This window comes from Bombina bombina, chromosome 3 (genome assembly GCF_027579735.1).
Source record: "Bombina bombina isolate aBomBom1 chromosome 3, aBomBom1.pri, whole genome shotgun sequence".
Lineage (NCBI taxonomy): Eukaryota > Metazoa > Chordata > Amphibia > Anura > Bombinatoridae > Bombina > Bombina bombina.
The window spans coordinates 1,141,934,206-1,141,960,577 of NC_069501.1; the positions used below are offsets into that span (position 1 = coordinate 1,141,934,206).

At 38.0% G+C, this 26,372-nt stretch overlaps 1 protein-coding gene across 5 annotated transcripts in view; it reads right to left on the reverse strand.

The window, feature by feature from the left end:
* ZMYM2 (zinc finger MYM-type containing 2) overlaps window positions 1-26,372 on the reverse strand; it is a 409,791-nt gene that overhangs the window by 250,304 nt on the left and 133,115 nt on the right. For all 5 annotated transcript variants that reach the window (XM_053708531.1, XM_053708528.1, XM_053708530.1 and 2 more), the window contains one exon: window positions 1,539-1,689. In XM_053708531.1, the coding sequence (XP_053564506.1) occupies window positions 1,539-1,689 (151 nt within the window). The remainder of the gene's footprint in view (window positions 1-1,538; window positions 1,690-26,372) is intronic.

Consider the following 26,372-nt stretch of genomic DNA (forward strand, 5'->3'; position numbering starts at 1 on the left):
CACCACTGCTCTACTGAAGAGACTGATATGGACTATGGCTACACCCTAGGACAAAGCAGAACAATCTTGCACTGCTGAAAAATAATAAAATCTTGCTTGAAGAATCTTCTTTCCAACACCTAAACTTTACCACTTCCTTGCTCTAACGTAGGCAAAGAGAATGACTGGGGTTGGAGGGAAGGGAGGTGACATTTAACAGCTTTGCTGTGGTGCTCTTTGCCGCCTCCTGCTGGGCAGGAGTGATATTCCCAATAGTAATTAGATGATCCGTGGACTCAACGTGTCATTAGAAATAAATAAAAATATAACGGACACTATATTTTTGCAGCTACACAATATTCCAACGATTCCAACGATAGCATAATTCTTATTAAAAGGTCTTGTCTCAAATACGTAGATGCTACTTTAGGTATGGATAAATAGCTCAAGAGAGAATCTGAGGGAAAAAAACTAATAATTCTGTCCTACAAGAACTATATCCAAGATCAAATTTTAGTAAGACACTAGATCTACCATGGTCATAAATTGACTAGGTTACAATTAATATATTAATTAATTTGTCTAGGAGGCCAAAAAGCATGTCCCTGTATGTGGCTACAAGATACTGGCCCTGGATTCTCACTGAAATTATTTACAAACTACTGCAGTTAAACAAATGGTTATAAAAGCTTATCTGAGATTCCCCTTTGTTTAGAAATAGCAGACATGCATGGCTTTACCATTGACTTTTGGCAATTAGAAGGCCGTTATTTGCAGTTGCGCACCAAACTGCTGAAATTCCAGGCAGTGAAGGTGTTAATCAGTTACCTTGTAAGGTTAATATTTGCTATAGTATAGGGATAACCCCTCCACCTCTAACCCCCTATTCCCTACCAAACAGCTCTTCTCTAACCCCTCTCTAAGCCCCCACTGGTCACCAGCAATTTAGGTACTGGCAGGCAATCTGCAGGTTAGAGGGTTTTTTTTTCCTTTTTGATATTTACTTTTCTCCAGTGTAGGGGCCCCACCTTACCCCCCCCCCCCAAAAAAAAAACCCAGCTCTAATCTGCCAGTAACAGATTATCTTAATTTACATTTTATTTAAAGGACCACTGAAAGCAGTAGAGTTACATAATTAACAAGTACATAATAAAGAGACAATGCAATAGCACTTACTCTGAATTTGAAAAAGGAGTAGATTTTTTTTCTAAAAATATTTAATTTTTTCTCCCATTTTCCGGCCCCCTGTATCATGTGACAGACAATCACAGACTAGTATACTTATACCCTGTGAGCTACACTATGGAGTAAGATGCATTCTGCCCATATACTCTGTAGCAAAGATATTTTGTTCAATAAAATTATTCATATAAATTATTCATATATAATTATTCATATAAATTATTTCAAAGGTATATACAGCATTATGGTTCAGGAAATAGACCTGTCAGCACTGATCAAGTTTTTAATCAATTATATGTTCTGCCAAACAGGTATTGCAATGGGAAAAAGTCACAACTTTATTAGTATGTTGTAAAGTCAACAACTTGCATACTTACTCTGAGGTTTCACAAGTTTTGCCTTATGATTATTCATGCACACAGTTGAACAGTATGGCTCCATGTGTCCATTCGTTCCAATGCACTGAGTCATATCAAAGCATCTGCACTGAGCTTTGCATCCCGTACAACTTGTTAATTTGCCATGTTTCTAAACAAAACAAACATTTCATGTCATCTTGTAAACATCAATCTTCACAATTTTCCAAAAGAACAAAGCAAATTTAAAAAAGAAGTAAATTGAAAGTGGTTTAAATCTGAATGTGTACAGTATAACTGCATGCTCTGTCTGAAATAGGTTTAATTTTGACTTTAATGTTCATTTAACAGTGTGGCAAACTAATAAAAAAAAGCAATGAAAATCATCATTTTGAGAATAGCAACTATGCATGTTCTATTAAAAAAAAAAAAAAACTAGGTTTCATTCTTAAAGGTCTTCACCATGTATCAAAAAAAAAAAAGTTTAAAAAAAAACAGAATTTATGTTTACCTGATAAATTACTTTCTCCAACGGTGTGTCCGGTCCACGGCGTCATCCTTACTTGTGGGGATATTCTCCTCCCCAACAGGAAATGGCAAAGAGCCCAGCAAAGCTGGTCACATGATCCCTCCTAGGCTCCGCCTTCCCCAGTCATTCGACCGACGTAAAGGAGGAATATTTGCATAGGAGAAATCATATGATACCGTGGTGACTGTAGTTAAAGAAAATAAATTATCAGACCTGATTAAAAAACCAGGGCGGGCCGTGGACCGGACACACCGTTGGAGAAAGTAATTTATCAGGTAAACATAAATTCTGTTTTCTCCAACATAGGTGTGTCCGGTCCACGGCGTCATCCTTACTTGTGGGAACCAATACCAAAGCTTTAGGACACGGATGAAGGGAGGGAGCAAATCAGGTCACCTAGATGGAAGGCACCACGGCTTGCAAAACCTTTCTCCCAAAAATAGCCTCAGAAGAAGCAAAAGTATCAAATTTGTAAAATTTAGTAAAAGTGTGCAGTGAAGACCAAGTCGCTGCCTTACATATCTGATCAACAGAAGCCTCGTTCTTGAAGGCCCATGTGGAAGCCACAGCCCTAGTAGAATGAGCTGTGATTCTTTCAGGAGGCTGCCGTCCGGCAGTCTCGTAAGCCAATCTGATGATGCTTTTAATCCAAAAAGAGAGAGGTAGAAGTTGCTTTTTGACCTCTCCTTTTACCAGAATAAACAACAAACAAAGAAGATGTTTGTCTAAAATCCTTTGTAGCATCTAAATAGAATTTTAGAGCACGAACTACATCCAAATTGTGCAACAAACGTTCCTTCTTTGAAACTGGATTCGGACACAAAGAAGGCACGACTATCTCCTGGTTAATGTTTTTGTTAGAAACAACTTTCGGAAGAAAACCAGGTTTAGTACGTAAAACCACCTTATCTGCATGGAACACCAGATAAGGAGGAGAACACTGCAGAGCAGATAATTCTGAAACTCTTCTAGCAGAAGAAATTGCAACCAAAAACAAAACTTTCCAAGATAATAACTTAATATCAACGGAATGTAAGGGTTCAAACGGAACCCCCTGAAGAACTGAAAGAACTAAATTGAGACTCCAAGGAGGAGTCAAATGTTTGTAAACAGGCTTGATTCTAACCAGAGCCTGAACAAAGGCTTGAACATCTGGCACAGCTGCCAGCTTTTTGTGAAGTAACACAGACAAGGCAGAAATCTGTCCCTTCAAAGAACTTGCAGATAATCCTTTCTCCAAACCTTCTTGAAGAAAGGATAGAATCTTAGGAATTTTTACCTTGTCCCAAGGGAATCCTTTAGATTCACACCAACAGATATATTTTTTCCATATTTTGTGGTAGATTTTTCTAGTTACAGGCTTTCTGGCCTGAACAAGAGTATCAATGACAGAATCTGAGAACCCACGCTTTGATAAGATCAAGCGTTCAATCTCCAAGCAGTCAGTTGGAGTGAGACCAGATTCGGATGTTCGAACGGACCTTGAACAAGAAGGTCTCGTCTCAAAGGTAGCTTCCATGGTGGAGCCGATGACATATTCACCAGGTCTGCATACCAAGTCCTGCGTGGCCACGCAGGAGCTATCAAGATCACTGATGCCCTCTCCTGATTGATCCTGGCTACCAGCCTGGGGATGAGAGGAAACGGCGGGAATACATAAGCTAGTTTGAAGGTCCAAGGTGCTACTAGTGCATCTACTAGAGTCGCCATGGGATCCCTGGATCTGGACCCGTAGCAAGGAACCTTGAGGTTCTGACGAGAGGCCATCAGATCCGTGTCTGGAATGCCCCACAATTGAGTTATTTGGGCAAAGATTTCCGGATGGAGTTCCCACTCCCCCGGATGAAATGTCCGACGACTCAGAAAATCCGCTTCCCAATTTTCCACTCCTGGGATGTGGATTGCAGACAAGTGGCAGGAGTGAGTCTCCGCCCATTGAATGATTTTGGTCACTTCTTCCATCGCCAGGGAACTCCTTGTTCCCCCCTGATGGTTGATGTACGCAACAGTCGTCATGTTGTCTGATTGAAACCGTATGAACTTGGCCTTTGCTAGCTGAGGCCAAGCCTTGAGAGCATTGAATATCGCTCTCAGTTCCAGAATATTTATCGGGAGAAGAGATTCTTCCCGAGACCAAAGACCCTGAGCTTTCAGGGGTCCCCAGACCGCGCCCCAGCCCACCAGACTGGCGTCGGTCGTGACAATGACCCACTCTGGTCTGCAGAAGCTCATCCCCTGTGACAGGTTGTCCAGGGACAGCCACCAACGGAGTGAATCTCTGGTCCTCTGATCTACTTGTATCGTCGGAGACAAGTCTGTATAGTCCCCATTCCACTGACTGAGCATGCACAGTTGTAATGGTCTTAGATGAATTCGCGCAAAAGGAACTATGTCCATTGCCGCTACCATCAAACCTATTACTTCCATGCACTGCGCTATGGAAGGAAGAGGAACAGAATGAAGTATTTGACAAGAGTTTAGAAGTTTTGATTTTCTGGCCTCTGTCAGAAAAATCCTCATTTCTAAGGAGTCTATTATTGTTCCCAAGAAGGGAACCCTTGTTGACGGAGATAGCGAACTTTTTTCTACGTTCACTTTCCACCCGTGAGATCTGAGAAAGGCCAGGACAATGTCCGTGTGAGCCTTTGCTTGTGGAAGGGACGACGCTTGAATCAGAATGTCGTCCAAGTAAGGTACTACTGCAATGCCCCTTGGTCTTAGCACCGTTAGAAGGGACCCTAGTACCTTTGTGAAAATTCTTGGAGCAGTGGCTAATCCGAACGGAAGTGCCACAAACTGGTAATGCTTGTCCAGGAATGCGAACCTTAGGAACCGATGATGTTCCTTGTGGATAGGAATATGTAGATACGCATCCTTTAAATCCACCGTGGTCATGAATTGACCTTCCTGGATGGAAGGAAGAATTGTTCGAATGGTTTCCATTTTGAACGATGGAACCTTGAGAAACTTGTTTAGGATCTTGAGATCTAAGATTGGTCTGAACGTTCCCTCTTTTTTGGGAACTACGAACAGATTGGAGTAGAACCCCATCCCTTGTTCTCCTAATGGAACGGGATGAATCACTCCCATTTTTAACAGGTCTTCTACACAATGTAAAAATGCCTGTTTTTTTATGAGGTCTGAAGACAATTGAGACCTGTGGAACCTCCCCCTTGGGGGAAGCCCCTTGAATTCCAGAAGATAACCTTGGGAGACTATTTCTAGTGCCCAAGGATCCAGAACATCTCTTGCCCAAGCCTGAGCGAAGAGAGAGAGTCTGCCCCCCACCAGATCCGGTCCCGGATCGGGGGCCAACATCTCATGCTGTCTTGGTAGCAGTGGCAGGTTTCTTGGCCTGCTTTCCTTTGTTCCAGCCTTGCATTGGCCTCCAGGCTGGCTTGGCTTGAGAAGTATTACCCTCTTGCTTAGAGGACGTAGCACTTGGGGCTGGTCCGTTTCTGCGAAAGGGACGAAAATTAGGTTTATTTTTGGCTTTGAAAGACCTATCCTGAGGAAGGGCGTGGCCCTTGCCCCCAGTGATATCAGAGATAATCTCTTTCAAGTCAGGGCCAAACAGCGTTTTCCCCTTGAAAGGAATGTTAAGCAATTTGTTCTTGGAAGACGCATCCGCTGACCAAGATTTTAGCCAAAGCGCTCTGCGCGCCACAATAGCAAAACCAGAATTTTTCGCCGCTAACCTAGCCAATTGCAAAGTGGCGTCTAGGGTGAAAAAATTAGCCAATTTGAGAGCATGAATTCTGTCCATAATCTCCTCATAAGAAGAAGAATTATTATTGAGCGCCTTTTCTAGTTCATCGAACCAGAAACACGCTGCTGTAGTGACAGGAACAATGCATGAAATTGGTTGTAGAAGGTAACCTTGCTGAACAAACATCTTTTTAAGCAAACCCTCTAATTTTTTATCCATAGGATCTTTGAAAGCACAACTATCTTCTATGGGTATAGTGGTGCGTTTGTTTAGAGTAGAAACCGCCCCCTCGACCTTGGGGACTGTCTGCCATAAGTCCTTTCTGGGGTCGACCATAGGAAACAATTTCTTAAATATGGGGGGAGGGACGAAAGGGATACCAGGCCTTTCCCATTCTTTATTTACAATGTCCGCCACCCGCTTGGGTATAGGAAAAGCTTCGGGGGGCCCCGGGACCTCTAGGAACTTGTCCATTTTACATAATTTCTCTGGAATGACCAAATTCTCACAATCATCCAGAGTAGATAACACCTCCTTAAGCAGAGCGCGGAGATGTTCCAATTTAAATTTAAATGTAATCACATCAGGTTCAGCTTGTTGAGAAATTTTCCCTGAATCTGAAATTTCTCCCTCAGACAAAACCTCCCTGGCACTTCAGAACCAATATCATCAGCGTCCTCATGCTCTTCAGTATTTTCTAAAACAGAGCAGTCGCGCTTTCGCTGATAAGTGGGCATTTTGGCTAAAATGTTTTTGATAGAATTATCCATTACAGCCGTTAATTGTTGCATAGTAAGGAGTATTGGCGCACTAGATGTACTAGGGGCCTCCTGTGTGGGCAAGACTGGTGTAGACGAAGGAGGGGATGATGCAGTACCATGCTTACTCCCCTCACTTGAGGAATCATCTTGGGCATCATTTTCTCTAAATTTTGTGTCACATAAATCACATCTATTTAAATGAGAAGGAACCTTGGCTTCCCCACATACAGAACACAGTCTATCTGGTAGTTCAGACATGTTAAACAGGCATAAACTTGATAACAAAGTACAAAAAACGTTTTAAAATAAAACCGTTACTGTCACTTTAAATTTTAAACTGAACACACTTTATTACTGCATATGTGAAAAAGTATGAAGGAATTGTTCAAAATTCACCAAAATTTCACCACAGTGTCTTAAAGCCTTAAAAGTATTGCACACCAAATTTGGAAGCTTTAACCCTTAAAATAACGGGACCGGAGCCGTTTTTATATTTAACCCCTTTACAGTCCCTGGTATCTGCTTTGCTGAGACCCAACCAAGCCCAAAGGGGAATACGATACCAAATGACGCCTTCAGAAAGTCTTTTCTATGTATCAGAGCTCCTCACACATGCATCTGCATGTCATGCTTCCCAAAAACAAGTGCGCAATAGAGGCGCGAAAATGAGACTCTGCCTATGATTAGGGAAAGCCCCTAGAGAATAAGGTGTCCAATACAGTGCCTGCCGGTTATTTTACATAGTTCCCAAGATTAAAATAATTCCTCAAGGCTATGGGGTATAAAATATGCTTATATATAAATCGTTTTAGCCCAGAAAATGTCTACAGTCTTAAAAGCCCTTGTGAAGCCCTTTTTTCTCTTCATGTAATAAAAATGGCTTACCGGATCCCATAGGGAAAATGACAGCTTCCAGCATTACATCGTCTTGTTAGAAATGTGTCATACCTCAAGCAGCAAAAGTCTGCTCCCTGTTTCCCCCAACTGAAGTTAATTCCTCTCAACAGTCCTGTGTGGAAACAGCCATCGATTTTAGTAACGGTTGCTAAAATCATTTTCCTCTTACAAACAGAAATCTTCATCTCTTTTCTGTTTCAGAGTAAATAGTACATACCAGCACTATTTTAAAATAACAAACTCTTGATTGAATAATAAAAACTACAGTTAAACACTAAAAAACTCTAAGCCATCTCCGTGGAGATGTTGCCTGTACAACGGCAAAGAGAATGACTGGGGAAGGCGGAGCCTAGGAGGGATCATGTGACCAGCTTTGCTGGGCTCTTTGCCATTTCCTGTTGGGGAGGAGAATATCCCCACAAGTAAGGATGACGCCGTGGACCGGACACACCTATGTTGGAGAAAATAACATTGTAGACCATTTTTGAGGTTTCATCTAGAATTTGTAATGCAGACTCCTAATGTTACACTACTAATGTTTACTTTTCAGCTGTGAAGAGGCGTGTTTACCCCCACCAGAGGCATAGCTACTGCCCTTAAAAGGGAAATTAAACTGATCAGTACCACTACAGATGCATTGTTGCTATGCAATTGTTTTTATTCTCTTGTGCTTGCATCTCTTTTTAAAGTTGTTCTTTTGTGTTAAACCTTTACAAATGCTGGTTAGTAAAGCTCTGTATCTGCACACGGAAAACTGCCATCTTGGAGTTTAAAAATAAGTATTCAAGTCCTGAATGAATTATAGGGAATGTCATGTATCCTCAACATACTCAAGCAATGTTGCAAAGTAAAATCGTTGAGAATTGGAAGCTACTAGCTGTTGCATACACATCACACACTTGGAAAGTCATGCTTGTGCCTGATCAGCAGTTTCCTAACCAGCTGCCTAATACTAAAACAACCTCAGCGATGTCAGACTTCCAAAACTGCAGTGAGAGCTTTAAAGCAAAATGGCAGCACCACAAGGCATAAGCAAAATACTCCACTACATTTCTACACCATGTGCATATGTGTAGTCTATAAAAGATAACTTATGGCTGCGTTACATTGCCATGCTTCCGAGTATATAAGCCTGGAGTAGCACTGAATGTTAAGTATAAGGTGATATAAAGCACCTTTAGATAGTAATATATTAAAATGTTTAACCTTAGTATTAGGGTTGCACCGATACCGATACTAGTATCGGTACCGATACCAAGTACTTGCATGAGTACTTGTACTCGTGCAAATGCACCGATACTTAAACCGATACCTCCACTTACTACCCATATGCTATCTTGTGGTGTTTTTTTCAAACTGCATGTTCTCATTTCATTTAAAGCTGGAGTGGAGACTAAACTAAAAATTGTTTACTACTGTACTGCCAATACAAATTGCTCTTATTTGTATTATTGTAGGGGAGATCACTGTACTGCGTTCAGACAAACCCCTGAAGTACTGGGCAGTTAATAAACTGAGATTTCCAGCTCTGGGTAAAATAGCCCAAAAATAACTTTCTGCCCCATGCAGTAGTGTGGAAAGTTGAACCTCCTTAGTGATAGCAAAAACAGACTTATAGCTGAACATGCAGAGATGCTTCTGTTCTGTTCCTTAAAAAGAATTTGCCACTAACGTTTGAAAAATTATTCTAATTGCTAGTTCTCATCTTGCACAATTATGTTCAAAACATACTGTACTCTGAGGAACATCTTAGCTTATATAATTGCAGGAAGAGTACTCATAGGAAAAATTAAGTTAATCCCAATGAACACTCATCCTGCAATTATAGGACTAGATTTAGATTACATTTGATTAGCAAACTTTACCAATGCTCTGTTCACATTTCCAACTCCATAGCCTTTAATGGAGTAGGACGTGTAATGAGAGCATTGGTAAAGCTTACCAGTCAAATGTAATCTAGCCCATAGTGTTGTTCACCATGATTAAACAGTATTCTGTTCTATTTTTTTACTGTATGGCACTTTTGGTTGGTTGAAATTTTATATTTGTTATTTATTGTTGTTACTATATTTTATTGTAATATTTTTATTTCTAAACATGTTCTGTGAACTTTGTGACAAATAAAACCTGTTTTATTATTTCATAATGTCTTTTGAGCTACAGTCCTTCATAATTATAAAGAAGGAATCTTCAATAATTAGTTTGTATTGTGCTTGGTAAACTGTCACATGACATAAAAAAAAAAGTATCGGTAATTGGTATCGGCGAGTATTTGAAAACAAGTATCGGTACTTGTACTCGGTCTTAAAAAAATGGTATCGGTGCAACCCTACTTAGTATGAATATTATATAATTGGGTTCCAATTTTCCTATTTTAATTCTGAAAATAATTGTTGATCCAATTCGGAGAATTGAGAAAGTCGACTGGATTCACAAGCCTATCCTTGCGCTCTCTCTCGCTCTCTCTTCCTATACACATATTCCTATACGATCAGAAGCATAAGATTTTATACTACAAACAGTGCCATTTCTACTAACATTAAAGTGGGAAGCCTCCTCCAGCAAAAAGTACAGGTAAGCATCTCCAAATAAGGCAAGTGTTGGGAAAGAATGGTCATTGAAAAAATGCAACAGTACTGTATCTGGAAAGCTCGCAGCTGGGCTTGTATGTTTATTTACAGCAAAACTACACATGTGTTTCGAACTTAAAAATAGGCTACAATTAATAAATTGCAGCGGGCAACAAAGATGACTTTTTCCTATCTTTAACATTAGTAGTCTACTCAAAGTGATAGTCTAGACAAAATTAAACTTTCATGAAGCAACTTTCCAATTTACTCCTATTTATTATTCTTCTCTTTGTATCTTTAATTTGAACTTAAAGGGACACTGAACCCAAATGTTATCTTTTGTGATTCAGATAGAGCATGCAATTTTAAGCCACTTTCTAATTTACTCCTATTACATTTTCTTGATTCTCTTGGTATCTTTATTTGAAAAGAGTGTATTTAGATGCCGGCCCATTTTTGGTGAAAAACCTGGGTTGTTCTTGCTGATTGGTGGATAAATTCACCCACCAATAAACAAGTGCTGTCCAGAGTTCTGAACCAAAAATTGTCTGCCTTATTTTTCAAATAAAGATAGCAAGAGAACGAAGAAAAATAGGAGTAAATTAGAAAGTTGCTTAAAAATTGCATGCTCTATCACAATCACAAAAAAAATAATTTGGTTAAGTGTCCCTTTAAAGGGACAATACTTTACAATTGTTTTTCCCTTAATTTGTTTCCAATTACTTTTTTTACCAGCTGCAGAGTATAAAATGTATGAGATTTTCTTTTTTTAAGTTTGTGTACATCATATACCTGCTTCTTTATCTTATATCTGTCCATAAACCAACCAATCACCAATACTTGGAGAGAACCATGGAAAATTAACATTTTATTACCCTCTCTTCTATAACCCACTGGGAGTGTAATTTATTTTACTGGCTGTGTTAACACAGCATGGCTTCGAGGCCAAAAACTTTCAGGATGGGCGGGGATACCACAGGCTAAATAAATTATTTCAAATGCCAATATAAAGGTAATGGAAATACTTGTAAACAATTTAATACACTCCAGCAGGTAAAGTGGATCATTGGGAACAAATTAAAGGGGAGAATTTTTTTGAGTGAACTGTCCCTTTAAGCTTAGGAGCTGGCCCATTTTTGGTTCAGCACCGGGGTAGCGTTTGTTGATTGTGTCTAAATGTAGCCACCAATCAGGAAGCAGTACCCAGGTGCAGAACCAAAAATGGGCCGGCTCCTAAGCTTATATTCATGCTTTTTCAAATAAACATACCAAGAGAACAAAGAAACAATGATAATAGTAAATAAAGTTGCTTAAAATTGTATGCTCTATCTAAATCATGAAAGTTAAATTTTGACGAGACTATCCCTTAACTTTTTCCCTCTGGGCTAGTAGATTTTAACCCCTGACTAGTAAACCGTAGTGATACTTTTCCAAACTTGTATATGATAGAGATATATACACACACGTGTGTGGCCATTTCACTAACCACCAAAGCTTTGGGGTTTTCTATAATGAGCCAAAAGAGCTTTAATACAATGACCGGATATTCACGACCAAAAAGTTTCAAACTTAAAACCTTAAACCATCTTTTGAATGAACAAGGGGGAATAAAAAAAATTTTTTAAAAAAAAACCTTCATGGTGAACAATATGGTCGTAATCTGCATTATACCCTATTTTTTTTTTTTTTATCAGCAACACCCTGTGGGATCCTCCACATTTTTCACAGTAGTCAGGAAGAGAGGTTGGCCTAACAATTGCAAGAAGGAAGTGCCTAGATGCACAGAACTTACTCATTACAGAAGCTGAAGCCCACATCTCAGTCCGCAAACCACTTACTGGGACAGTTGTTAAAGTACTTTAATTGAAAGTAGCAATCCTGTACTTTTTAAATGAGTGATCCTGTGTCCATCCAGCTGCCAGGCAATTGCCATAACAATGACAAACACCTCACAGCATTGGTTCTATTTTGAGGGGTTCTTAAAGTCCTTTTTAACGACTCATTCAAATAAGGTAATTCATGTCCTTATGACATCAAGTGACTGTCATAGTAATCACCTGGCATCAGCCACTAGCCTAATTTTGTTGTTTTTCTCAGGCACATATTGCAGGTACTAAATATAAATATATATATACATACATACACACATACATATACACATACACACACACATACATACACATATCTGATATAAAAAGTCTACACACCCCTGTTAAAAATGTCAGGTTTCTGTGACGTAAAAAAATGAGAAAGAAATAATTTCAGAACTTTTTCCCCCTTTAATGTGACCTATAAACTCAACTGAAAAAAACTGAAATCTTTTAGGTAAAGGGAAGTAAAAATAAAAAAATAAAATAATATGGTTGCATAAGTGTTGATTTTATTACAGCACTCAGTCTTTTTGGGTATGAGTTTTTCAGCATGGCACATCTTGGACTTGGCAAGATTTGCCCACTCTTCTTTGCAAAAACACTCCAAATCTGTCAGAATGTGAGGGCATCTCCTGTGCACAGCCCTCTTCAGATCACCCCACAGATTTTTAATTGAGGTCTGGGCTCTGGCTGGGCCATCCAAAAACTTTAATCTTCTTCTGGTGAAGCCATTCCTTTGTTGATTTGGATGTATGCTTTGGGTCGTTGTCATGCTGAAAGATGAAGTTCCTCTTCATGTTCAGCTTTTCTAGCAGAAGCCTGAAGGTTTTGTGCCAATATTGTCCGGTATTTGGAACTGTTCATTATTCCCTCTACCTTGACTAAGGCCCCAGTTCCAGCTGAAGAAAAACAGCCCCAAAGCATGATGCTGACACCACCATGCTTCACTGTTGGTATGGTGTTCTTTTGGTGATATGCAGTGTTTTTGCGTCAAACATATCTTTTGGAATTATAGCCAAAAAGTTCAACTTTGGTTTCATCAGACCAGAACACCTTTTGCGGCATGCTTTTGGGAAACTTCTGATGTGTTTTTGCAAAATTTAGGCGGGCTTGGATTTTTTTTTGTAAGAAAAGGCTTCCGTCTTGCCACTCTACCTCATAGCCCAGACATATGAAGAATACGGGTGATTGTAGTCACATGTACCACACAGCTAGTACTTGCCAGATATTCCTGCAGCTCCTTTAATGTTGCTGTAGGCCTCTTGGCAGCCTCCCAGACCAGTTTTCTTCTCGTCTTTTCATCAATTTTGGAGGGACATCCAGTTCTTGGTTATGTCACTGTTTCACCAAATTTTCTTCACTTGATGATGACTGTCTTCACTGTGTTCCATGGTATATCTAATGCCTTGGAAATTCTTTTGTACCCTTCTCCTGACTGATACCTTTTAACAATGAGATACCTCTGATGCTTTAGAAGCTCTCTGCGGACCATGGCTTTTGCTGTAGGATGCGACTAACAAAATGTCAGGAAAGACCTACTAGAACAACTGAACTTTATTTGGGGTTAATCAGAGGCACTTTAAATGATGACAGGTGTGTACTGACTCCTATTTAACATGATTTTGAATGTGATTGCTTAATTCTGAACACAGCTACATCTCCAGTTATAAAAGGGTGTTCACACTTATGCAACCATATTATTTTAATTTTTTATTTCCCTTTACCTAAAATATTTCAGTTTGTTTTTCAATTGAGTTGTCACATTAAAGGTGGAAAAAGTTCTGAAATGATTTATCTTTGTCTCATTTTTTTACATCACAGAAACCTGACATTTTAACAGGCGTGTGTAGACTTTTTATATCCACTGTGTATGTATATATCTCTGATGAAGCGCACTGAGCATGCACGAAACGCGTCAGTTCCTGCCTATCCTTGCATACTGATGTAGTGCCTTACTCACACGATTCTGAATAAACCACTTTGGCTTGAGTTGCACAGCATCCTCGTCTTTCTTTTCCTGACTGTGTATATACATATACACACACACATTTTATCGTCTGATTTTCAACTACATGTGAAACCATAAAATATATGTTTGAACTATTTAAAGTAAAGTAATTACTCATGCTGCGGTTTACCGTGGAAAGTCAAGAAATTATTTACTAAATCTGGTTAGCACTATTTTACATGATTTGTTAGAACAGTCTGTGAAACTATGTAAAAGTTGAACTAATCTGTACTATGGTGCCAAAGTGTGGCCCAGCTTAACTACAAAAGGAGGTGTACAGTTATTGCCAAATTATAAACAAAAGAAAAATTACAAAGAATTTTTAAATACGTAATTTTTTTAATGAGAAATACAAATCAAAAAATGAAATTACAATTACGGTATATATTTAAGCTCCAACACCACAATGACCCAAATAACAAAGTCCCTAAGTATTGACACAATGCTAAGTGCATCACATTCATTAATTTAAAGAAAGAAAAAAATACATGATGACTACAGCTTAAAAGATTATTGGAATAGATTATGTTGTACAGTTGATTGATTACGGCTTTGCTTTAGCAACATTACAATTTAAAATGTGACGGGATAGTACAGCTGGAGGAAGATCATCAGTTTGCAGTCATAAGGAAAAAAGTATTTAAAAAACAAAAAACGCTTCAATGTAAAGTGTAATTAATGAAAGTGCCCGTTTAAGAGTTTTTAAAAACCGGGCACTTTTCTCATTAAACTTTACATTCATAGATAATGGGCGCCTCCATGTTTGAACTAGTTTCCTAATTATTTGTTTGTGCTAACAAAGCTGTGTGAAAACCCTTTTAAATAATCATATGTTCTACATAGCCTTGTTTACACAGGCTTGTTTTAGATCAGTCTCCAATTGTTTAAAAGGAAGGTCAGATAAGGGGAAACTTAAGTAAAAATATGGTGGTGCCCATTATTTTATAGAAACTCAGCGGAATTTAGATACATTTCATAGTTAAATTACAAGAAAGGGGGCAAAATAATGAAAGTAAACTGCAAAGTTTTAAGCTACACAATTAAACATTTTATAATCTAGTAATGTTTAACATCCCTTTAAGTCTAATTGTTTATTTCTCCAATTCTAAAAACTATAACTGCACGTCAGACTTCAAACTTTACCATGCCATAAAATATACATCCATAATTTGGTAGGCAGTTGCAAAACAATGAAGATTCTGCTAACAATAGAGGGAAGCCTGGTCTTTACTACTCAAATTGACCCAAACAAGGATAAACAAATGTAAGGATTTAAAGCAATAGACACCATTTGATAGAACATTCTACTTTACAAACATAAGCAAAGTTATAATTGTGCTAGAAACTTTCAAGGGGTGTACCCAAGGACTACTGAAACCGCAAATTGACATTTTTTAAAGCAATAAGACAGTTTTAAAAGTTACAAAAACGTACAGCATTTTAAATGATCTGCATATTTTAGTGCATGTATATATTATGCATACAGTATTTATATATACTTTAAAAAAACAAGGCACACATGTTCATTAAATAAAATTATTCCTTAGCAGAAAAGATAAAAATGGCATGGCTTATATTCAACCTAAATCAATTACTTTTCAAAATCTATAAATTAAAATAAATAAATAAAAACAGAATAAGACTGAAATGGGATATCTTCTATATAAAGCTTTGCTGAACAATGCTGTAGAGCAGTGGTTCCCAAAGGGGGAAGGGAGCCCCAGTATTACCATAGGTGCAGCTAGTAGGCAAGGAATGGAAGAGGCTCTCCAATGTCAATTATGCCTTATAGTGCTTTAGCCTAGATGCCTAAAGTGAAGCAATGTTGTATTTGAAGTCTTGCATTGCTTTCCTTTCAAGCCTTTTGCTTTTGTGGCTTTCACGCAACGTACACTCACTGCATTAGACTGCGAACCACTTGTACAGAGGGCTCACATGGTTGGCTTTACCAGAGCTGTACAATGGCACATCATATATTAAAGGGACCTGAAACCCAAAAGGTTTTCTTTCATGATTCAGATAGACCATGTGATTTTACATAACTTTCTAATTTACTTCTATTAGCTTATTTGTTTTGTACTCTTCGTATCCTTTGTTGAAAAGGATACCTAGGGTAGGTTCAGGAGCTGCTGGCAGCTGCACATAAAATGCTTCATGTTATTGGCTCTACCAATGTGTTCAGCAAGCTCTAAATAGTGCATTGCTGCTTCTTCAACAAAGGCTATCAAGAGAATGAAGCAAATTAGATCATAGAAATGACAATTTTAAACAACTTTCCAATTTACTTATATCTGAATCATGAAAGAACAGTTTGAGTGTCATGTCCCTTTGACTGCACAATTTAGAAGTAATGTGTAGTAGCAGGAAACACAGCAAATGCCTATTTGTGCTTTGAGTAGCCTTTGAACACACTCAGCTGTAGATACTTTCCCAGTCTTCTGTCATTGGAAATAACTTTGCATAAAGTTTGTTTACTGGTGCAGTTGTACAACTATGCTCTAAACAAAGAAAACTGCAGATTTCCAAATGTGGTAATTTAAGGGACAGCAAAGTCAAACTTAAAATTGATTGGATAGAGCATGATATGTTAAACAACTTTTCAATTTACTTCTATTAATTTTTAGTTCTCTTGGTATTCTTTGTTAAAGAGTAATCCTATGAGTTTGAAAGTGTGCCCGTGCCTTAAAGGGACACTATACTATAAAATTGTTTTTCCTACTTTTTTTACCAGCTGCAGAGAATAAAATGTATGAAATTTGCTTTTTAAGGTTTATTTGTGTATATGAATTAGCCGATTTTGTGTTTTGAAGCCACAACCTAATAAAAATGGGTTGAGCTTGTAGGTACAATCAGATCTTATTACTTTATCACATTGGTGATTGGTTTATGGACAGATATAAGATAAAGAAGCAGGAATATTTACACAATAGTTGGAGAAAAAAATGGAAAATTAAAATGTTATTACCGTATCTCTTCTATAACCCACTGGGAGAGTAATTTCTTCTACTGGCTGTGTTAACACAGCTTGGCCTTGAGACCAAAAACTTGCAGGATAGGTAGGGATACCACAGGCTAAATAAATAATCTATTTCAGATGCCAATATAAGGGTAATGGAAATACTTGTAAACAATTTAATAACACTCCAGCAGGTAAAGTAGATCATTGGGAACAAATTAAAGGGGGTCATTTTTTTGAGTAAACTGTCCCTTTAAGCCATTTGGCAGCATGGTTTATAGCAACTGTATACATAGTTACAAACACTGCTGCTAGATACTGCTATAGACACCAGCACACTCCTAAGCGCCCATCAGCCTACCGAGGTTTAGCCTTCAACAACGAATAAAAGAACAAAGCAAAAATTTGATAATAGAAGTAATTTTAGAAAGTTTTTTTTTTTTTGTTTTTTTTTAAATTGCATGCTTCATCTGAAACTTAAAACTTTACAATTTTGACTATTGTCCCTTTAGGCTAATTGAACCAAAACTGGTATTGCTTCATGAATACAAAAAAAATAAAAAAAAAACATAATTTATGTAAGAACTTACCTGATAAATTCATTTCTTTCATATTAGCAAGAGTCCATGAGCTAGTGACGTATGGGATATACATTCCTACCAGGAGGGGCAAAGTTTCCCAAACCTTAAAATGCCTATAAATACACCCCTCACCACACCCACAAATCAGTTTAACGAATAGCCAAGAAGTGGGGTGATAAAGGAGCGAAAGCATCAAAAAAATAAGGAATTGGAATAATTGTGCTTTATACAAAAAAATCATAACCAGCACAAAAAAGGGTGGGCCTCATGGACTCTTGCTAATATGAAAGAAATGAATTTATCAGGTAAGTTCTTACATAAATTATGTTTTCTTTCATGTAATTAGCAAGAGTCCATGAGCTAGTGACGTATGGGATAATAAATACCCAAGATGTGGAAGTTACACACAAGAGTCACTAGAGAGGGAGGGATAAAAATAAAGACAGCCAATTCCGCTGAAAAATGAATCCACTACCCAAATCAAAAAAGTTTCAAGTTTTATAATGAAAAAAACTGAAATTATAAGCAGAAGAATCAAACTGAGACAGCTGCCTGAAGTACCATTCTACCAAAACTGCTTCTAAAGAAGAGAAAACATCAAAATGGTAGAACATAGTAAAAGTATGCAAAGAAGACCAAGTCATTGCTTTGCAAATCTGATCAACAGAAGCTTCATTCTTTAAAAAGCCCAGGAAGTAGAAACTTACCTAGTAGAATGAGCCGTAATCCTCCGAGGCGGGAATCCACCCGACTCCAAATAAGTATGATGAATCAAAAGTTTAAGCAAGATGCCAAATAAATGGCAGAAGCTTTTTGACCTTCCTAAAACCAGAAAAGATAAAAAATAGACTAGAAGTCTATCTGAAATCTGAATAGCTTCAACATAGAAAGTAAGAATCTCACCAAAGAAGTCTTCGGAAAAGAATAATTCCTCCCTAATGTTTGTTAGAATTTACAACTTAGGTAAGAATTGAAATGAGGACAGCAAAAACCACCTTTTCCTGATGAAAAAAAAAATCAGAAAAAAGAGATTCACAAGAAAGAACAGATAATTCAAAAGCTGTTCTAGCTGAAGAGATGTCCAAAAAGAACAATACTTTCCATGAAAGTAATTAATGTCCAGAGCAAGCATATGCTCAAATAGAAGAGCCTTAAAAAAACCTTCAGAACCCAAATAAGACTCCAAGGAGGAGAAATTGGCTTAATGACGGGTTTGATACGAAAAAACCTGAAAAAAATGATGAATATCAGGAAGTAACACTGCCTTATCCTGATGAAAAATCAGAAAAAGATATTCACAAAAAAGAGCAGATAACTCAAAAATTCTTCTAGCAGAAGAAATAACCAAAAGGAACAATACTTTTCCAAGAAAGTAATTTAATGTTCAGAAAATGCATAGTTTCAAAACAGAGGAGCCTGTAAAGCCCTCAGTACCAAATTGAGACTCCAAAGAGGAGAGATTGAATTAATGACAGGCTTGATACGGACCAAAGCCTGTACAAAACAATGAATATCAGGATGATTAGCAATCTTTCTGTGAAAAAAGAACAGAAAGAGTAGAGATTTGTCCTAACAAGAACTGCAGACAAAACCATATCCAAACCAACCTGAAAAAAAAATAAAAAATTCTATGAATTTTAAAAGAATGCCAAGAAAAGTAGGTCTTCCAGACTCAATAATAAATATTTCGAGAGAAAGATTTACGAGCCTGAAACCAAGCGTTCAATCTCCATCCCTTCAAATTTAATGATTTGAGATCCTGATGGAAAAAATGGGCCTTGAGAAAGAAGGTCTGGATTAAACGGAAGTGTTCAAGATCGGCAACTGGCCATCCGAATGAAATCCGCATACCAAAACCTGAGAGGCCATGCTGGAGCCACCAGCATAACAAACAAATACTCCATAAGAATTTTGGAAATCACTTTGGAATTAGAACTAGAGGCGGAAAGAAATAGGCAAAAAGATAATTTCCAAAGAAATGTCAATGCATACACTACTTCCGCCTGAGGATCCCCGGACCTGAATAGGCCCCTGGGAAGTTCTTAATTCAGATGAGATGCCAACAGATCTATTTCTAGAAATGCTCACATCTGAAAAATTGAAAAACATATCTGGGTATGAGAGACCATTCTCCCGGATGTAAAGCTTGATTAACAGAGATAATCTGCTTCCCAAATATCTATACCTGGGAAAAAAAAACCACAGAATTTAGATAGGAGCTGGATTTAGCCTAAGCTAATATCCGAGACACTTCTGTCACAGCCTAAGGACTGATAATCCTACCCTGATGATTGACATACACCATAGTTTGAAAAACAATAAACGTCTCTTCCTCAAAAAGAAACTGACTGAAAAACTCTGAGAAAACACGGAGTTCTAAAATATCAAATGGTAATCTCGCCTCCTGAGATTTCCAAACCCCTTGTGCTGACCGAGATCCTCAGACAGCCTCCCAACCAAAAAGACTCACATCTGTAGAGATCATGGTCCAGGTTGAAAGAAACGAAGAGACCTGTAGAACTAAATGATGGTGATCTTAACCACCAAATCAAGAGAGATAAATATTAGGATTTGAAGATTTAAAATGCGAAATCCTAGAATCCCTGCACCATAATTCAGCATAAAAGACTGGAAAGGTTCTTTCTATTGAAAATGAGCAAAGGGAATTGAATCAAATGCTGTGGCCATAAGACCTAAAACTTCTATGCATATATAGCAACTGAAGGAAATAATAGAGACTAAAGGTACCGACAGACGGAACCCAATAAAATTGTCCCTTGTCTGATCGAGACAAAGACAGTGACACAAACTATCTGGAAACCCAAAAAAAGGTGACCCTTGTGAGAGGAATCAAGAGCTTTTGAAAAAAAGATCCTCTATGTCCTGAAGAACAAAGTGAATCATATGAGATTCCGCATCCTCAGAAATAATCTGAATGAATACAGAAAAAATATGCATTTATTGTATCGAAAGAAAACAAATAATGCTATCACTGACCAAAAAAAGGCAGAATAGTTTGAATAAAAACTCCAAAACTCAGTTCCTAAAAATGAAACTGGAAGAAATACCCCAGAAGATTCCAGGTCTGAGTATCGCTTGAACCCCACAAGTGACTATCCATGCTTCAACAGTACCCAAAATAAATAGGACCGAAACACACTTAAAGAAAGTGTTAGCCTTACTGGAATAAAATCAAAGAAATTTGGACCTGAATAGAACCAAATAAATTTCAAAAAAATCTTAACCTGCCCCTTGCCAGCCAAGCTGGAATACGGCACATACATCGCAATTTAAGGGAGCTGATTTCGAACGGAAAAAATTTCCAATTAAAAACATGTTACTTGGGAAAGAATTCAGGAATTCATTCCATAATAAGAACAACCAAACTAGTATAAGCTTAAAGTTTTAGTCTTAGAACTCAATCTTGAAGCCCAGAGTAACAGTTAAGAATTGAATCCAATTATAAAACAAATAATTGATTATCTTAGAACAAAAGAAATATGGATTTTTAGAAATCACAAAATTCTTCTAGCTCAAACAGCTAAAGACATAGATTAAACCTAATTTGCGAAAATATTCAATAAAATGAAGACACAAATGAAATTATTAGCATGATAGTCCAGTTAAAGGACCAGACAATACAGTGGACTTGCATAATCAATAAATGCAAAACAACAAGACAAATGCAACAGCACCTAGTCTAGTAAATTTTGTCCCTTTAACAATGCTAAAATAAATCATAATCTGATACTTGAACTTAAAGTAAACAGAAAAAATGAAGCAATTGCAACATCCAAATAAATCACAGGTCCAAGAAAAGTACCTGAAACTAAGTAATTTTCCATAAATAAGATACAACCATCTAAAGGAAAATAAATACTATTTTGCTATAGAAACAATAGCATAATTAGTAGGAGTAGAGATAGCCCCAATAAATTGGAGAACCCTCCAAATTGAATTAAACTGCCGGCAAAGAGTATAGTTTAAAACCTTTGAAGAAGGAATAAAAGAAAATTCTCAGCCTATTCCATTCCCTAGTATAAGGAATTGGAAAAAAAAACCTCTGAAAACACAGAAGAATAAATAAGCAGAAATAGTGTTAGCTAGTCTTGAAAAAGAACTAGTTACCTTAATGTAAAATAATAAACACCTTTTCAACAAAGAACAAATGTACTTTAATAAAAAAAAAAAAAAAAAAGTAGATTTGTTAGTGTCAATATCTGATGGAGAAAAATCATCATCAGAGAAGGATAAATCAGTATGTTGTTGGTCATTTGAAACTTCAATAATTAAAAAAGTGAAAAAGACCTAAAAATTTTATTAGAAGGCACAAAGTCAGACAAAGCATTTAAAATAGAATCAGAAAAATATTTCTTAAAAATCTTCTAAATATTTCTTGTACATAAGATGTAAAAAGAATGGCAATATATAAAGCATAAATACTAATGGATTCTGCATGTAAAAGTTTATCATGATAACCTATTACAAACCATAGCTAAACATTCATAACATTTAAAATAAATGAACTTAGCTTTGGTAGGACTGAACTCAGTCAAGCGTTTTTCCAGAAGTAGCTTCTGATCCAGGGTCAATCTGAGACATCTTGCAATATGTAATAGAAAAAACAACATATAAAGCAAAATCTATGAAATTCCTTAAATGACAGTTTCAGGAATGGGAAAAAATGCCAATGAACAAGCTTCTAGCAACCAGAAGCAAATAAACAATGAGACTTAAATAATGTGGAGACAATGATGACGCCCATATTTTTTAGCGCCAAAAAAGACGCCCACATTATTAGACGCCTAAATGCTTTTGGCGCCAAGAATGACGCCACATCCGGCGACGCCAACGTTTTTGGCGCAAAACGTCAAAAAAAAGACGCAAACACAAACAACTTCCGGCGAAAAGTACGACGCCGGAAATGACAAAGAAATTTTTTTGCGCCAAAAAAATCCGTGCCAAGAATGACGCAATAAAAAGAAGCATTTTCAGCCCCCGCGAGCCTAACAGCCCACAGGAAAAAGTCAAATTTAAGGTAAGAAAAAATTTATTATTCAAATGCATTATCCCAAATAATGAAACTGACTGTCTGAAATAAGGAATATTGAACATCCTGAATCAAGGCAAATAAATGTTTAAACACATATATTTAGAACTTTATATAAAAGTGCCCAACCATAGCTTAGAGTGTCACAGAAAATAAGACTTACTTACCCCAGGACACTCATCTACATGTAGTAGAAAGCCAAACCAGTACTGAAACTGTAATCAGTAGAGGTAATGGTATATATAAGAGTATATCGTCGATCTGAAAAGGGAGGTAAGAGATGAATCTCTACGACCGATAACAGAGAACCTATGAAATAGACCCCGTAGAAGGAGATCATTGAATTCAAATAGGCAATACTCTCTTCACATCCCTCTGACATTCACTGCACTCTGAGAGGAAAACCGGGCTCCAGCCTGCTGCGAAGCGCATATCAACGTAGAATCTAGCTCAAACTTACTTCACCACCTCCATGGGAGGCAAAGTTTGTAAAACTGAATTGTGGTTGTGGTGAGGGGTGTATTTATAGGCATTTTAAGGTTTGGGAAACTTTGCCCCTCCTGGTAGGAATGTATATCCCATACGTCACTAGCTCATGGACTCTTGCTAATTACATGAAAGAAATGCAATTTTTGCTTACCTGATAAATAATTTTCTCTTTCTTGGCAGTGAGAATCTACAATTTCATAAACTATGGGAAACACTTCACCTGGTCACCAGGAGGAGTCAAAGACACCTCAAATAGAGCATTGAAATATATCTCTCGCTAGCCCTACCCTCTCAGTAGTTCAAGCCAATACAGAGATAAAAGAAGGTAAAAGGAGGTGCCGTAAGACTGCCGCCACTACACGGGTTTGTGGACACACTGCCAAAAATAATCTTTTTACAACATAAGCATTAATTATATTTTCTAAAATCAGTGAGTCTACATATTCATTCATAATCTCCGCATCAGGATGAGTCTCCCATGCTGCCACTGCAAAGCTGTTGCACACTCACTGCAAGGCGCCAAAACTGCCTGCTGCGGGAGTCGGACATGCCCACCACCACAGGCCTTATGCATAGGAAAAGCGCTTCTGATATCACGAGTAGTGTCTATTCCAGCGTCACCGTCTATCTAAAATAGCCTGGTATTAATGCTCCTTTTGAAGAAACCTGAAAGTGAACGTAGGCTTCTGGGGCGTGAGGCCAACATAGTGCATTCTAACAGGCCATATAAGCTGGCAGCACCCAAACGGCAAGTACGGTCAGAGGAGCGGTGCCGTTACCGAGCATATTATTCTAATGTGTCCCCTTTGAAACAACCTCTATGTTGAGGTCTTATGTATGGCCCAGATTTGCCTTATTTTGTGCATTAAGTTTGATTTAATCCCTTACCGTCCCTGTGGTCTATCAGGAAAAAAACTTCCTGGTTAGTTGGCAATATGATTAAATAAATCCTGTCTGTTAGGTGCCATTAGAGAGAAATGTGAAATAAAGACAGGATTTACCCATTTCCTGTCCTCTGGAGGGTCCTGTAAGACAAAGGGAAATCAGTGAAACCAACACCATTTGCCTGATAGCATGGTTAAGCTGGAACTTCCTTGCGACATCCAGCAGCTATCACATTAAAAATCAGAAACTTCAGCAGAGCACCTTTCTCTGCCTACCTCCACAAAGAAAATAACTACTGAGAGGGTAGGGGAAGTGATATTTCAATGCTCTGTTTGGGGTGTCTGCCTCCTCCTGGTGGCCAGGTGAAGTAGATCCCATAGGTTATGAATTTGTGGACTCACTGCCATTAGAAAGAAATACATGTTTATTACTGAATGTGGTATCCAAGACACTTGCATAGTGACTATCAACTTGAAAATTTAAAAATGTTTGAATAAAAAAAAAAAAAAGGTTTAACTTAAATTTGAATAAATGTTTGTATCAAGTCTTTATTATTGTTCGATGCTGTGCACCGCTATGCTGATTAATGTTTTACAGGGTAAAGTAGAGGGTGATGATGATAAGTTTATGGACTCAAAGGGATGGTGGTCAGAAAGTTTGGGAACCTCTACTGTATGTATTCTTATTTGCAGAAATACAAAACTTTAAAAAATAAAATATGTAAATTAATTTAGAACTAATTCATTGAGAACTTTAAAGCATTAAATACAATTCGGACGCAAATTTAAAGAAAATTAAAATCGGTAATTAAGACCTACATTGTAAAAGATCTACATAAAAAATTATATATATATATATATAAATATATATTATACATTTATAAAAAAAACTTTACATCTGCTTATAAGACTTGCACTATTTTACAGTTTACAGTGACACTTTAAAAGACCATTTCAGTACAGTAGAATTGCATAATCAAGAAATACAAAACAATGTAAAAGCATTGTGAATTTAAAATTAATTTGTTTCTCACAATTTCCCTCACCCTACATCATGTGACAGCCATCAACCAATCACAAAATGCATATACATATATTCTGTGAATTCTTACACATGCTCAGTAGGAGCTAGTGCCTATGCATAAAATACATTTTAACCCCTTAACGACCAAGGACTTACGCCATACGTCCTCAAAAAAAAAAAATACAGTTAATGACCGAGGACGTTTGGCGTACGTCCTTGGTCTGGAAAGCAGCCGGAAGCGATCCTGCTCGCTTCGAGCTGCTTTCCGGTTATTGCAGTGATGCCTCGATATGGAGGCATCCTGCAATAACCCCCCTTGGCCATCCGATGCAGAGAGAGCCACTCTGTGGCCCTCTCTGCACCGGACATCGATGGCCGGTATAGTTGGTGGGTGGGAGCTTACATGGGAGGCAGGTGGGCGGCCATCGATGCTCTGTGTGGAGTGGAGGGGGGCGGGGTCGTGGGCGGGACCAACGGGGGCGGGTGGAAACCGCTACACTACAGAAAAAAAACATAATTTATGCTTACCTGATAAATTCCTTTCTTCTGTTGTGTGATCAGTCCACGGGTCATCATTACTTCTGGGATATAACTCCTCCCCAACAGGAAATGCAAGAGGATTCACCCAGCAGAGCTGCATATAGCTCCTCCCCTCTACGTCAGTCCCAGTCATTCGACCAAGAATCAACGAGAAAGGAGTAACCAAGGGTGAAGTGGTGACTGGAGTATAATTTAAAAGATATTTACCTGCCTTAAAACAGGGCGGGCCGTGGACTGATCACACAACAGAAGAAAGGAATTTATCAGGTAAGCATAAATTATGTTTTCTTCTGTTATGTGTGATCAGTCCACGGGTCATCATTACTTCTGGGATACCAATACCAAAGCAAAAGTACACGGATGACGGGAGGGATAGGCAGGCTCATTATACAGAAGGAACCACTGCCTGAAGAACCTTTCTCCCAAAAATAGCCTCCGAAGAAGCAAAAGTGTCAAATTTGTAAAATTTGGAAAAAGTATGAAGCGAAGACCAAGTTGCAGCCTTGCAAATCTGTTCAACAGAGGCCTCATTCTTAAAGGCCCAAGTGGAAGCCACAGCTCTAGTGGAGTGAGCTGTAATTCTTTCAGGAGGCTGCTGTCCAGCAGTCTCATAGGCTAAACGTATTATGCTACGAAGCCAAAAAGAGAGAGAGGTAGCAGAAGCTTTTTGACCTCTCCTCTGTCCAGAATAAACGACAAACAGGGAAGAAGTTTGGCGAAAATCTTTAGTTGCCTGCAAGTAGAACTTGAGGGCACGAACTACATCCAGATTGTGTAGAAGACGTTCCTTCTTTGAAGAAGGATTTGGACACAAGGATGGAACAACAATCTCTTGATTGATATTCCTGTTAGTGACTACCTTAGGTAAGAACCCAGGTTTAGTACGCAGAACTACCTTGTCTGAGTGAAAAATCAGATAAGGAGAATCACAATGTAAGGCTGATAACTCAGAGACTCTTCGAGCCGAGGAAATAGCCATTAAAAAC